Source organism: Vanessa tameamea, chromosome 23, assembly GCF_037043105.1.
Source record: "Vanessa tameamea isolate UH-Manoa-2023 chromosome 23, ilVanTame1 primary haplotype, whole genome shotgun sequence".
Lineage (NCBI taxonomy): Eukaryota > Metazoa > Arthropoda > Insecta > Lepidoptera > Nymphalidae > Vanessa > Vanessa tameamea.
Genome location: NC_087331.1, coordinates 9,597,493 through 9,611,429, shown reverse-complemented (window position 1 = coordinate 9,611,429; position 13,937 = coordinate 9,597,493). Strand labels below are relative to the sequence as shown.

The following is a 13,937-nucleotide window of genomic DNA, read 5'->3' as shown; positions in this document are numbered from 1 at the left end:
TGGAATTACTTGGCTTCAGAATACTCTTTAACTCGCGAAATGTCTATTGTTTTACTTATACAGGCAAGTTTTGTGACTCGTCCGTTAAATAATCGCGAACCTATATTTCATATTAATGTATATTGGCCTCTTATAGCGTTAAGGGGTATATTTCGGGACGAATTCTATGGAGATTTTTTTTTTTTTAGATACGCTGGATATATCTAAGAGCATTATTTAGAGATCATTTTAAATTTACTATTATTTTATTTAGTAGTAAATAGTAGCAGACAATAAAATTCGATTTAAATACGACAAAAACGTGGTATATACTTATTTTATGAATATTTCTACTTGTTAATAAGGACTGAGATGGCCTAATAGTTAGAAGATGGTTAATCTTAACCGATGATTACAAATTCAAACTGACATGATGCATCTGATCTGATGCATGTGACGGCTGTTTATATGCCACATGTGTATCCATCAACCCGCATTGGAGTAGCGTAGTGGAATACGCTACAAGCCTTCTTCTCAAACAGAGATAAAGCCTTAGCCCAGCAGTTGTTACAAATGGCAGTTACTGCAAATGGTAGTACCTATACCTTTGACGGTACATTGATCGTATTTTTTATTTTTTTTATTTGGAACACGCGGCACACTAAGAGTATTAAATTACTTTATATAGTAGTACTACTAAATTAACTTTTAAGTAAAGCGCTAGGACGTTACATCGACAAAAGCAAGCATACGAGTACATATCTGAACGGTAACGGACATTACCGCTCAGATTACTGGCAACGCACTGCAAACTACTTTCCTAAGACTTCTCTTTGTTTTGATGGCCGAGCTGATACACGCTCAACTAACCATCGGTGTCGTAGATTAATCTGTTTCGATTAACTGTTTTCCCTATTATTACTTTATCTGTGAGTACATTCAATACATAATGATGTATAGACGTCCCTCCCGATTCAGTTTTTGAGTTCGTTGACCTCTGTTAGTGCTTTCAGCGACGTTTTTCTCAGCTGATTGATGGTCCACAGTGCGTGCTGCGCATGCGTCAGTCGCCGGCGACTTCTTGACGCCGTATCCTCCATAAACACATGTAGGGGTTGACAACTCTATATGACAATTTAAATAAATAAAAAATACAATATTCGCAATTTGCGTACGATTCTGACATGCGGGATCCCTTTTTCTGCCCGCGGTTCGACCCGTGCCAAGATGACATGCAAGTTCTCACAGCTAATGCTAATCTCTACAGCTGAATGTTTATTATATTTTATCTTACTCAGCGCATCCAATTTTGTGTTTCTTTATTAAGAGTGAGTCTTCTTACATGCACAAGGGATAAGCATCTTAGATTCTATGAAGGCTTTGACGGTGCACAGAATGTTCTTGCCTTTTACACTTTTTACAAAGCCACACCGGCTTTGGTTGAGCCAATGACTACTTTACAAGGAGGGTCGACTGTCTTTCCAAAATTTATTAAAAAAAAATAGTATTTATGGTATTGATTCCGTATAGCTACCTAGTAAAATTCCAATAGCATGTTAGTTCGTTAATATTTTGTTATACGCTAATCTGCCAGCCCTGATCAAAGGCGTCGTGGCGCCGGAGCGTCGCTGACAATAGTTGCGCGTCTCGCCGCCTCACGCACGACCCCCATAACTTGACACTAAGTCACTCAGCTCTAGGCGAGACCACAAACATCTGGCTAGGAGTGATTTGCCTGCATACAAGATATTTCAATACATATTTTATAATGAGTTGGCAACAATTTTATAACGACTATACTTAAAAAATAAACTGGTTAAGTTTATTTATTTATTTATTGTACTTTTAAATTAACAATCAAATATAAAATAAAATGTATCTTCGAAGTGCAACTATATGTGAATAATTTTGTGTAAAGTGAAAACGAATTAGTTATGAAGAAACGGAGACAAAGTCGCTAGCCGATACGAGGAGCGTCAGTCAAGAGGTAACGAATACTTTAATAAACTATAAAATAAGTTTCAATCTTGTAACAATAAGACAGACTTCTGAGAATACGAAATAGTTGATTAGTTGAAACATTTCAACACAGGTAGTTCAACATGGCTAGCGACGTATGCACACTAGAACGGGATAACATGTCCCTTGTATGTCGCACTAACTCATATAAGCCAATAACAACGTATTGCTGTTTAGCGGTAGAATATATGATGAGTGACTGGCAGTCGCCACTAGCTACCCAGAATTGTACTACGAACATGTCATTAGTAGTCCGTCTCGGAGTACCCGCGGCGCGATGGGGTCGGTGCGCGGCGCGCGTCCTCCCTCGCACACCGCCTACTACGTGGCGCTGGCCGGCGTGCTCTCCTTGCTGCTGTTGCTGTGCTGCTACTTCATATATTTCTGCATACATAAATGTAAAGGTACTAATCAAATCAAATCATATCGATATTAAAAAAACTACCACCGTTTCAGAAAGCAGCCTCCAGAGAGAAGTAACGGCAAGAAACTCGCATAGTTTCTCTTTTCAAATAAACAGATTTACAATGCTGTCTTTTTTTACAAAAAATAGTGTCCTGTGATGGAACCCGAGCCTAAATCCAGGCTTTTTTTCTAAAATGTACTCATTTAATGAATATTAATTTAGTCTTAATAAACTTTTTAAATTTCGTAAATGGTAAATTGGTTACATTTCCCGGTATCTTATTATATATGCGTATACCATTGCCCAAAAACGTTCTCTTTACCGTATGCAAACGGAAAGTAGGGGTTACAAGTTTAATCTTATTTCTTGTATTAATAGTATGTATATCAGTTTTAATGGAATACTTTTGTATATTCTTCTGCATAAACATTATATTATCATAAATATATTGTGAAGCAGCCGTTAATACACCTATTTCTAGAGCTAATATTATAAATAATTCGGATAGCTCTTTTCTGCAGAATAAATACTATTTCAATATCTGCTGCATTACTCCATAACAACATTCGATATGACATAAGACTGTGAAAATTACTAAAATAAACTAGTCTAGCAGTACTTATGTCCGTGGGTTTTCTTATTGTTTACTAACAAACTGAATCCAACTACATCACTGAGAAAGAGACTTTCAGTGTCCCGAAGAGGCCGAAATGAATGAACGTAATGCTACCGACGTTTCTGACTTATAAGTTTATATTTCGTTCCACAGAGTTGGCGACGCAGCCGCTCCCGGAGCCGGTAAAGTCGGTGCGACCACCGCCACCCCCGCCGAAGCCTGTCGCTTATCCTGTGCAGCCAGGTCCGTATAATTGATATAGACATATACTGTCAAACGTCTTTAATTTTGAAAGTTTACAATTTCCTTGACGAAACAGCCCACAAAACAGTAACTAAAAACCACGAGTCACATAATATGAGTCATGGTTTTCGTTTGGCCCGCCGACGAGCCGGAAGTTCTCTGGTAACTGTCTAGAAAAGACACTTGTACTCGCGTATAAGAGTTTGTGTGAAATTTACTTAGAAATTAATTTGCCAACAAAAACGAGGCACTGAATTAAAATGACTCGGTGAATACGCGTCTCGTCCTAGGCGTCCGAGAGAGCGCCACGGCGATGGCCCGCCTGTGCCAGCTGCCGCCCTCGCACACGGACACCGTGTTCCCGGCGGCGCGCGCCGGCTCGCTGCCCGCGCCGCGCCTCGTGCCGAGCGCGCGCTGAAGGGGCCGGCGCGGCGAGTGCGATTCTGAGTGCTGTCAGTATTGTGATTTTTTTACAAAAAAACTAGCTTAAATAGAAGAAGAAGTAGTTAAAGCGAAGAGTTTATATCTTGCAATAAATGTAATCTGTGGATAAAAAAATATATTATGAAGTTGAATTTATTACATTAGCACTGATTGTGTACTTATTTTATAGGAAAATTAAAAATTTTATACGGGTACTTAATACATAATTGTCCAAGGTATATCTCGAGTACTCTTTTTATCTTTATACCTCAGAAGAGGGACCATGGACTAATGGACGATTTACGAAAACTATTTATAAATTTTTATAAGCATTTGAAATAGCAAAGCTTCGCTTAAATTTTTGGGGAACAGCTGGAATGCGTTTCGGAGTATCTACCTAACTATTCAAAACATTACCTCCCGTGGGTGTATACTACTTACACAAAAATACTCTTACAAGGCAAAAATACATCAGTCGCAGTTTTGTTTCTTTCTGTAAACTAAAGCGACACTTATTGAGATACCGTATGAAGGATAGTGGTAGCTTTTGCAGGAATATTTTTCATTGTAAGCGTTAACACTTTTCGCTGTGTGTAATAATTATTAGTTAGATAAGTTGGTTGGTGATGGAGAAGAATTAATGAACGAAGGAAGAGGAAATCATGAGTAAAGTTCGTAAAAACGTACATTAAATTCAGATTTCGAAATCACTTTATTTAAATATCGTATAATAAAATATCGCATATTTACAAGCTGAACATTGTTATTATGTGATACATGTGTATTCATTACAAAGTATATTTTACAGGACGTATTCGGTATTAGTTTTTTATGAGATAGGTAGGTAGGCCGACGAGCAAATTGACCACCTCATGGAAGGTGGTTACCGCCGCCCATAGACAATAGCGCTGTGAAAAATGTTAACCATTCCTTACATCGCTAATGCGCCACCAACCTTGGGAGCTAAGATTTTGTGTCCCTTGTGCCTGTAGTTACACTGGCTCACACACCCTTCAAACAGGACCACAATAAGTTCCACAATAAGCATCACAATAATAAAGCTGTTTAGCATTAGAAGTCTGATAAATGAGTGGTACTCACTTATCAGACTACCCAGACGGGTTTGCACAAAGCCCTACACCAAGGAAACTATACTATATTTTCAAGGAAATTTTAGAACAATTGTAAAAAAGTAAGCAATTACCTAAATACGGATGTTGACCTTTATTTTATTGTCTACATTCTAACCCAACCTGCGCGCTAGGGGTGTAAAGGATAGCTTTGTGCCAGGCTTTCATTTGAAAGCTACGTATAGCTTTGTCTAGCGAGTGACAAGCGATGTATTCACTATGTACCAAGCGTTTAGTATATAAATATAATTGATCAAGTATATGAAGTATACACCGCTACGATACCTCTACATACCGTCTAGACTAATGAAACTTTGCTATGAATCAATGTATTATTATAATGTCTCATGTGCCAAAATATTTATGCTTATTTATTTTTGAATAAAATGTTTTGAAATAAGTATAGTTTTATTTACTTATTCCCTTTTTACCAATTCTAGATACACGATCATCCATTCTACATAAAGTATGTTTTGGAAGCCATTCACAGACATTTTGAAATTGAGAATAATATATTTTTTTATTTTAAAGACATTATTATATTAAAGAGTAGCAAACCCGAAGAGGATCAAAAAAAAAACGAATGTATAATTTTCAAAAATGAACTACCGTTGCACATGCCATATTTCACGCGAAGAATAAATAACACGTCAACGAAATAAGTATATTTATATTAATAGCCACAGTTGAGTTTTTGTTTTGGTTTCGATAATTTTTTTAAGCGACAATGATTATTTACAAGAAGGCAAGAATGCTAGCAACATTTCCCCGCTGAGTCGCAGTGCCGATCCTCTGGGCAAACGCCCTCCCGTCACCAGCGGAGGCAATAAGGCGAGGTGTTATACTTTTGTAGAAGCTTTTGGCACTACTACTCCAAGGTCCACGTGTTTTAACAGCAAACGGGATAAAAAACATAATTTGGCAAACTGTTGAAATACATAGAGTATATATTATAATTTAAAAAGTTATTGCTATAAATGAGAACAAAGAAATCAGTTTGTGAACAATCAACTTTATTTCATAATACAATATCGATAAAGCAATAATCGTGATACAATAATAAGAAAAAGAACAACAAAATATTTCAATACAAACACGTCTTGTCAAATGTAAAAAAAACTAAAGTAATCAAAACATTTTAAACATTTATCAAAAAAGTAAAAACATTATCTTTATATTTCTACAGGTCATCAGTTATTTATATTAAAACTGAAGACGAACAATTCAAAAATATACAATACGTATCGAAATGCAAAAAGGTTGAAAAAGCAACGGCCGCGTTCCTCATAGATTAGTGTTTGGTAATTGACTAGAATCAGAGGTGCATTAAGCTCGCAATGGCCCGAAAGAAACAATAGGTCTATAAATGATCAGAAAATAATTTATGGAGTTTACGAGTACATCCTCAAGTACTTGGAGACAAGTGGTGAAATTAATAGACTGTTAATAGCACTCGGTAAATTATAAAAATAATCTCATTTCAAAAATACTCTCATTTCTCATTAATATATGATTTATTATAATAGTGACTGTAATGAAAGTACCGGATTGTCTGGTAATCGTGATAAGCTTTTTATTTAACGCCTTCTGTCAATTCGAAACCCTATCGTGACGTATTAATGTTTACACGTGAAACTTTTTATTATATTTTCTAAAACCAGTTTTTTTTTAAATGACTAGAGTTTAGAAATTACACTCCGTTAAATATACATTAGGTGTATTGTTAAACACAAATGTTGTTTAAAAGCTAAACAAAATTCACGATAGTCTTTGCTTACAGTCTTCTAATTGATGCTTCAGGTGTCCGAGATGATAAATGGCAAATATTAATTTCCGAACGGAAGTTCTTAGTGAGAAACAAAAACAAAAAGTGTAAATCTTTTCCATTAAAAATAATTGAAATTTTTAATACAAACTATGGAATTAAGTAAAACCTGTAATGTATTCAGTTATGAGGTTTGCAATCTAACGTTTGCTTTCAAGTTTTATAAATCAATCAAACCCGGACACCTGACGACTACTTCGCCGTACGTATGAGACGCCTATATAGCCGTCTCTTTCCTGTCCAAGGAAGCCAGCAGTTCGACCTCGTCGTAGGCGGGCGGAGGATCGTCGCAGCCATCAAGCTCGAAATCTAGATCACTCTCTAGAACATTCAATAATATTAGAAAAAAGTTTTTTTAAAATAGACTCATAAAAAATATATCATTCTATAATTGAATGGCTTCAGCAGATTCGAGTCGAGTAGAGCTAATCTACCTTTGGGTATGGTAAGGCAATGCGAGTGTTTTTTTTAAAGTAATTATCAATCGCACAAAGTGAGCACCTGAATTGGTGACGAATAATCAATGCACCAGCAAAATATTTTTTTAAGGAAAATTGGTTCACTTTTTCCATACCGTGCGCTTTAATAATAACTAAAATATTTTTTTTTCAATTTATAACAGAGAAATATTGTTAGTTATGATTAATATTTCTATAAAGTCTCCAGATCTCGATCAAAACATTGTGTACTTGCTAATGCCAATACGACACCATCGACTTCCCGTGGCAGTGTCTACGACTGAAATAATGCCGGTGACTAAACTATTTTAATGTATAAGTCAGTTTTGCATTTCCTATCTACATTTGCTCAAGAGATACTGAAAACCTCATCAGTCGCCAACAACAGGATATTATTATTATATTCATTGTGTCTGTAAATACACTGATCACTCACAATAACTATTACTGGGTACTAAATAACGTTTTTGTTTAACATTAGATATTTCAAGGATGTATGCGGCAACGTACCGGAGAGCGCGCCGGACTGCGGGCGCAGCACGGGCGCTAGCACGTCTCCGGCGCTGGCGTGACGCGCGCGCGACCAGCCCGCGGGCGGCGGCGCGACCACCGGCGCGCGCCACACGCCCGCCGCGCCGCTCTCCTCCATGTACGACGCCTCCCACTCGTACCCCACCGCCTCTGTGTTCGAGATGTTACAGTTTAAACAGGACGATATGTAACTTTGCTAAATTTATTAAATGAATTATCCCTTTAACGCTCGGTGCAGTAAAGCAGTTAGCTTAAGTTAATTATATTTTTCCGGCGAGTGCGCCAGTATTTTGTGTGAGCTCACTAACCTACGGAAGGAGGTGGAGCCGGTATGGTATGAGTGTTGTATAAACTCGACCGAGATTCGACAGTGTGATGCGTTGCCCCCGACCGGTCCAGCTCCACGTCGTCCATGTCGTTTAGCTCGAAGCCGGCCACTTGGAATTCCGTGAGCGGTACCAGCGGCTGCCTATGCCTGCCTATATCCTTGCTCTTAATGGATTCGTTAAGACATTGTTTAGCTTCCTTGGGTTTACACATTTTCTTAAGCTTATGCTCGACTTTTATTTCGTTAATGTTCTCATTAGGGCTCGCGGTGTCACTCGCGTCGCCGATATAGAAGTTAGACACGCTCTCGGTGGCATCCTTGTCTTTGATATCATCATTTAGTGATTCTTTGTTGAGATTTTTTTTACGGGACGATTTAATATTAGTGTAGTGTTTCTTGCAGGTTCTGACGACTACTTTATCCGTAGTCTCTTCAAAGGATTCGTCTTTATCTGATTTATCGGAGACATCGCTTGCATTGGAGAATTCATTGTCCGACTTTAGGGGTATGTAGAGGTCTTTGGTAGATCGTTCCCAGTCTCTTCTGTGTATGACTTCGTCGATGACGCTGGGCGCGGAGTGGTAGCGGGCGTCGGGGTCCGCTGGCTCCAAATGTGACTTTCGTCTGCACCGAATCTCCTCGTGACTCCTGTGGGAAGACAGTGGCTGTTTCGTGTGGCCTATAAATATAAAATGAAATAAATATTTTTATTTTTACACAGATATATGTATATAATATGAGACAGATTTATGTATATATAAATATTTCCAACCTTAAAAAAAGTCTGGATGTTTGGCTTAAACACAAGATGGCAACGCAGATCTCATTAGATGTTTGTATTGTATTTCTATTTATAAATAATTACAAATTTTGAAGTTGTCTAGTGGCAGGGCTTTGTGTAAACCCGTCTGAGTACTTATATTATTTGTATGAATGTTATGATCAGTTTTTTGGACGAATGAGTAGACGCTACCAGTAGTCACTAAAGTCAAGATAATAGTAAAATGTTTATAAGTTACCAGATGTACTGGGCGTGTGCAAGGACACCGCGCTACTCCCAAAACGTCTTGCGAACAACTCATTAGAGCGTTGTCGGGAATTTGATTCTGCAATGTATAATAATCAAATCAAATTTATAAAATCATAAAAAGTAAAGTCAATTTCAAAGGTGAATACTTCCTCTCTTAAAGAAAAAGCTTAGGGCTTGTTTCACCGAATTACTCCGTTGACTTGATGGACTTTCATTTCACAGAATTTCATCTGATACTTGAAGCTTTCTGTCTTATGTTTTATTCGGAGACAAATTTTACTATAAAAGCTCAGTTCATGTACTTATTGATAAGTGACAGACAGGTCTCGCTTCTTTTGACCTATATTAAAATAAGAAATAAACAATATTATTAATTTAAAAACAGGTAAAACTAAGTTACCACGTGTATTTATAAAGTCGTTTGCCCGGACTGACTATAAACGCACAGCCAAAGCTACTGAATCTAGAAAGCTGAAATCAGGAACATAGATTTATTTTATAACGTAAGTATCCGATAAGAAATAAACTTTAAGAGGGGTTAATGCCATATATTTGCCGTTGTCTATTACAATTCGTCTAGTTGCTATTATATATTTTGGCAAACAAACACACCAATCGCTTTTATACTATCAGTCAGTATGATCAGTGGATAATGGATATGATCAGTCTATAAATGTCATCGCATTGTATGTTTCCCTAAAATGAAGATTTTAATAAAAACGAAAGATAAACATTGAAATTTCTACTTAAAAATTACTTATATTTGGAAGAGTTTATATTTTCTTTTATTTTTATTATAATTTTTTCGGTTAACTGACAATCACTCATATCCTTAAATGTAGTGATTAATTAAAATTAATTATAATATTGAAAATAAAGAGGAACAATTTGAATATTCCGGTTAATAAATCGACGTCGAAGAAGTGGATCAAGCTTCTGTTTGCATATGTATGTCAACTACAAATGAGAAAATAATACATAAAAATTTAATAATGAATATAACATTACCTTCAATTTAAAGTGCGATTGATGAAATGTACTCGTGAATCGCAAAAAAAAGAATATACATTAATACATATTTCACGCACATTGACTGGTTATTGTTTCTAACACGATGATATAATGTCCAAATTAATATTGTCGAACGAAATATGTGGGAATAATAAGTTTGTGTATTAAAAACATCTTAAATTCAATGGATTTTATGATGAAATAATACTATTTTACACACACATACACAACCACTATATAAGCAAATATCTATGTTATTTACCGTTAGATATAACAGGCTTTTGAGGATACTTTTCAGAGCTAGAATCTGTAAAAAAATAATATATTTTCCTGGTAGAATAGGTATGCATAAATACAATATTAGGTACATATATAGATAAAACATGCATTATAAATATTCAAATACTAGTAATCATAAAAAATAATATTCTATAACACAGTATTATATATAGAACAGAAACTGAACGGCAAAAGAAATATGCTAGTATTACTGGTCACCCGAAACACTAAGCTTTTTATTATGCCATTCTTATGATAGGTATCTGTCTTAAAATATATTAAAGGCTTACAATTTTGTTGTTACCAAAATAGTGAAGGTCAAGCATTCAATATGCGCGGATAAACAAGCGGGATGCAGAGCATGTGCATGTTACCAGAGCGGTCGTCATCAGGCCAGCAGCAGAGCCAGCACAGCAGCAGCAGCGGTGCGCACACCTCTGCCGCGAGCACGCCCCCCGCGCCGCCCAGAGCGCCCACTCCGATGCCACCCATGCTACTCTATAACATGTACATGTAATCCTATTTTAAAAATTGTCATCCTTAAATATTTGTTTTCACTCTATAGTGTCTGCACTACACAAAAGTTTCTTTGTTCAACATCAATGACTATTGTATTTTATTTAATTAAAAAAAAAATTTTGATAAGTATAATTTTTCTTACCTCAAATTTCAAAAGTGGATTAACTTCTAAATTACAAATATAAATATTTATTCATATTTAGTTTTAGTTGTAACTCATAGAGACTAGGGAGTGTATCAAACGAGTACGAGTGAATATTTGTTACACAAAATACTCTCACTTTAGCGCGCACTATCGATTGCAAAGTTGTGAAAAAATTCAAATAATTAAGATTACGGTGTGTGTACTGATAGCGCACTGGAGTGCGGAGTGTGGTGTGCGTGAGACTGAGGGCGGCTGTGCCATTGGTCCAGCTCTACCGAGATTCAAGACGAGTAGGCCAGTGACACACTCAGCACCGCAGATTTTTTACATACATACCTATTTTTCTTTTATATTTCTTTTATAGGTAGGTGGACGAGCAAATAGGCACCTACCTATAACATGGTATGTGACGGTAGAATAGCTGAAGAGTGGGTAGTACCCGAGCTTGCACAAAGCCCTACCACCAAGTAAAGGTTATCTGTAAGTACCGGTCCATACTGTTAAATGTAAACAACAGTGATTACCTGTAAACGTGTCAGAAACGTGTAAAATTATTGTTATTAGTTTTGTTAATGAATACTAATAATAATATTAAGTCTACAACCATATATAAAACTACTAATAATTTTAAAAAACAAGCTTATACAATATTCGGGTCTATCAGTTGACTGTTGACAAGTTCCTCGCCTTTAGCCGAACCAGGATGTAGAATCCAGTCATGCAACAGTAAGGTGCATTGTCATTGGAACTGACCCACATGTAATATTCATCTTTGTAGCGTAAGAGTAATTGGTTCTAATTCAGCTTTCAAGATTGGACCTGAACAAACAAACAAACATTGCTTTTCTTTATTTTATGCTATAGATGTCAAACGAACAGGAGGCTCATCTTATAGAGCGTGACTACACCGCCCATGGACAACTGCAACACCGCGGGGCTTGCAGGTGCGTTGCCTGCCTTTAAGAAATGTGTACGCTCTTTTCTTGAAGGTTCCCAAGTGGGTTCGAAAAACCTCCGGCGAAACTGGTTCCACAGAGTGGTTGTGTGAGACAGACAATACCTTAGAAACCGCGCTGTTGTGGATTTTCGGCCACCTAGGTGGTGCAGGCGAAACCTGGAATTTCGACGCGATGTCCGAAGGTGAAATTCAGCAGGCGGGATTAATCCAAACCATTACTCGGCATTGTCCCCGTAAAAAATACGATAGAGGATACCAAGTGATCCCAACATAGAGATGTTGGCGTAGAGACGCAAAGCCAAAGGATCAAGCTGATCGGAAAGGGCTTAATCGTCCATAATTAGTACCGCTCTGCGTTAAATACAATCAAATCATATTCATTTATATTAAAAAATTGTGCCATGTCTATGAATTATATAAATATGTCATCAAATTAATTCGAACTTGTAGGTTGTTTCTCTTGATGTGCCGCCGGCGGAGGCTGAAGGCGCCGGAGTGTCGCACTCACATCGATCCTCATCCCCGACATCTTCCGTCTCTGTCCGTCGTCATATCGCATTTTCCTATTGTCCCACTATTTCCATCTCCCTTGCCAGCATCTCAATGTCTCGTCGTTGTCTTAGTCTTATGTAATTAGACAGATAATATCAGTATTCCCAGTCGTAAGATGACTTCTCACTAAAAACATAAAATGATTTTTTAATCTCAAAGATTAAAAATAAACGTATTTTTATTAATTATTCCTTGATAAAAAATAAGACTGTTTAATAATAATGAAATAATAAAAATAATATTCATTGATATTCATACATAAGAAATGACCATGACCCCTGGATTTTGACTACGAAAGACTTAATGTAGCGTTAGAGATAAATATTAAAAACGTATAATTTATTTGATCATTTAATTAATATGGAAAATATTTACAAAATATAACGAATGCCCTAAAAGTGTATGCAATTTTCAGCATAGTCAGTTGAAGTAAAGTAAAATGTGGTGCTGGTCAAAGTCAACACACGTGTCGGTAAATAAAAATAAAAACTCATTATCCAATTCATGCCGGAACCCTCAGATTCTTTTTCGCCGCCCAGAAGAAATGAAAAGGTTGTTGATCGGCTTGAACCCGCAATCTTAATATAAGGTTTGTTTTAGGCACTGGATCATCTTTGCCCTAGTTTGATGTAACTGAGTATAGAAACAGTCGGAAAAATCGAATCTAATCTTTGTGAAATCCCCTCTGCCGCCAAACAACAATACCTAGTATTGTTGTGTCCCGATTTACAGGGCAAGTGAGCCACATATAACATCTTAGTTCCCAAGATTGGTGGCGCTTCGGTGATGTGAAGAATGATTAATATTTCTTACAGGATCAATGTCTATGGACAGTGGTGACCACTTACCAGCAGGTGGCCCATTTGTCAGTCATGCAATGAATGAATGCCATGCACGTCTTAATATAATTTTAATGTCATAGTTTAGACTTTTTTAGAACATTAGAACAAATTAGAATTAAATGTACATATATAATTAACCGAATGTAAAAAATGTAATTACGATGTAGCCGCAGAGTGTACGTGTACCTTCCAGCTCTAGTGTGTACAACATGGATTCAAGCAAGACTTGAATACGTTACATGAAACGTAAAACATGAGGTCAATGTCGGGAGCGAACTTAAACTGACCTATGATGTACAACCGACTAATGAACGGTTATTTTATTCAAGAAACGATTGGTATTCCATACGGATCGTAGCATTATCGACTAGGTTTAGTTTTTTAAAGGGTCACTTCAATAAGAAGTGTGCTTTGTAAATTCGTACTCGCGAGACGTAAAATAATTGTTACTCCTAATTCAAAAACGATCGGTTACTGATGATCAATAAGGATTCGTTAAATACTTATAGAATCCGTGCATTGATGTTTGATAATTATTACCGACTGACGTGCTGAAAATTGTATATCGCCTCTAAATTGTGTAAAGTACTAAAACTGTTAAGTTGTTGTTTCAGTAAATTAATGTAGTAAACTTTTTCTCTAG

The 13,937-nt window shown here is 36.7% G+C and overlaps 1 protein-coding gene across 1 annotated transcript; it reads right to left on the bottom strand.

Annotated features, from left to right (window-relative positions):
- Positions 1-6,498: 6,498 nt before the first annotated feature.
- LOC113402170 (uncharacterized) lies at positions 6,499-12,459 on the bottom strand. Its single transcript, XM_064218588.1, has 6 exons — positions 12,409-12,459; positions 10,653-10,776; positions 8,978-9,064; positions 7,939-8,637; positions 7,610-7,780; positions 6,499-6,962 (listed from the first exon to the last, which is right to left on the bottom strand). The coding sequence occupies exons 1-6, from the start codon at positions 12,457-12,459 to the stop codon at positions 6,859-6,861; spliced, it is 1,236 nt and encodes a 411-aa protein (XP_064074658.1). The 3' UTR covers positions 6,499-6,858.
- Positions 12,460-13,937: the final 1,478 nt, after the last annotated feature.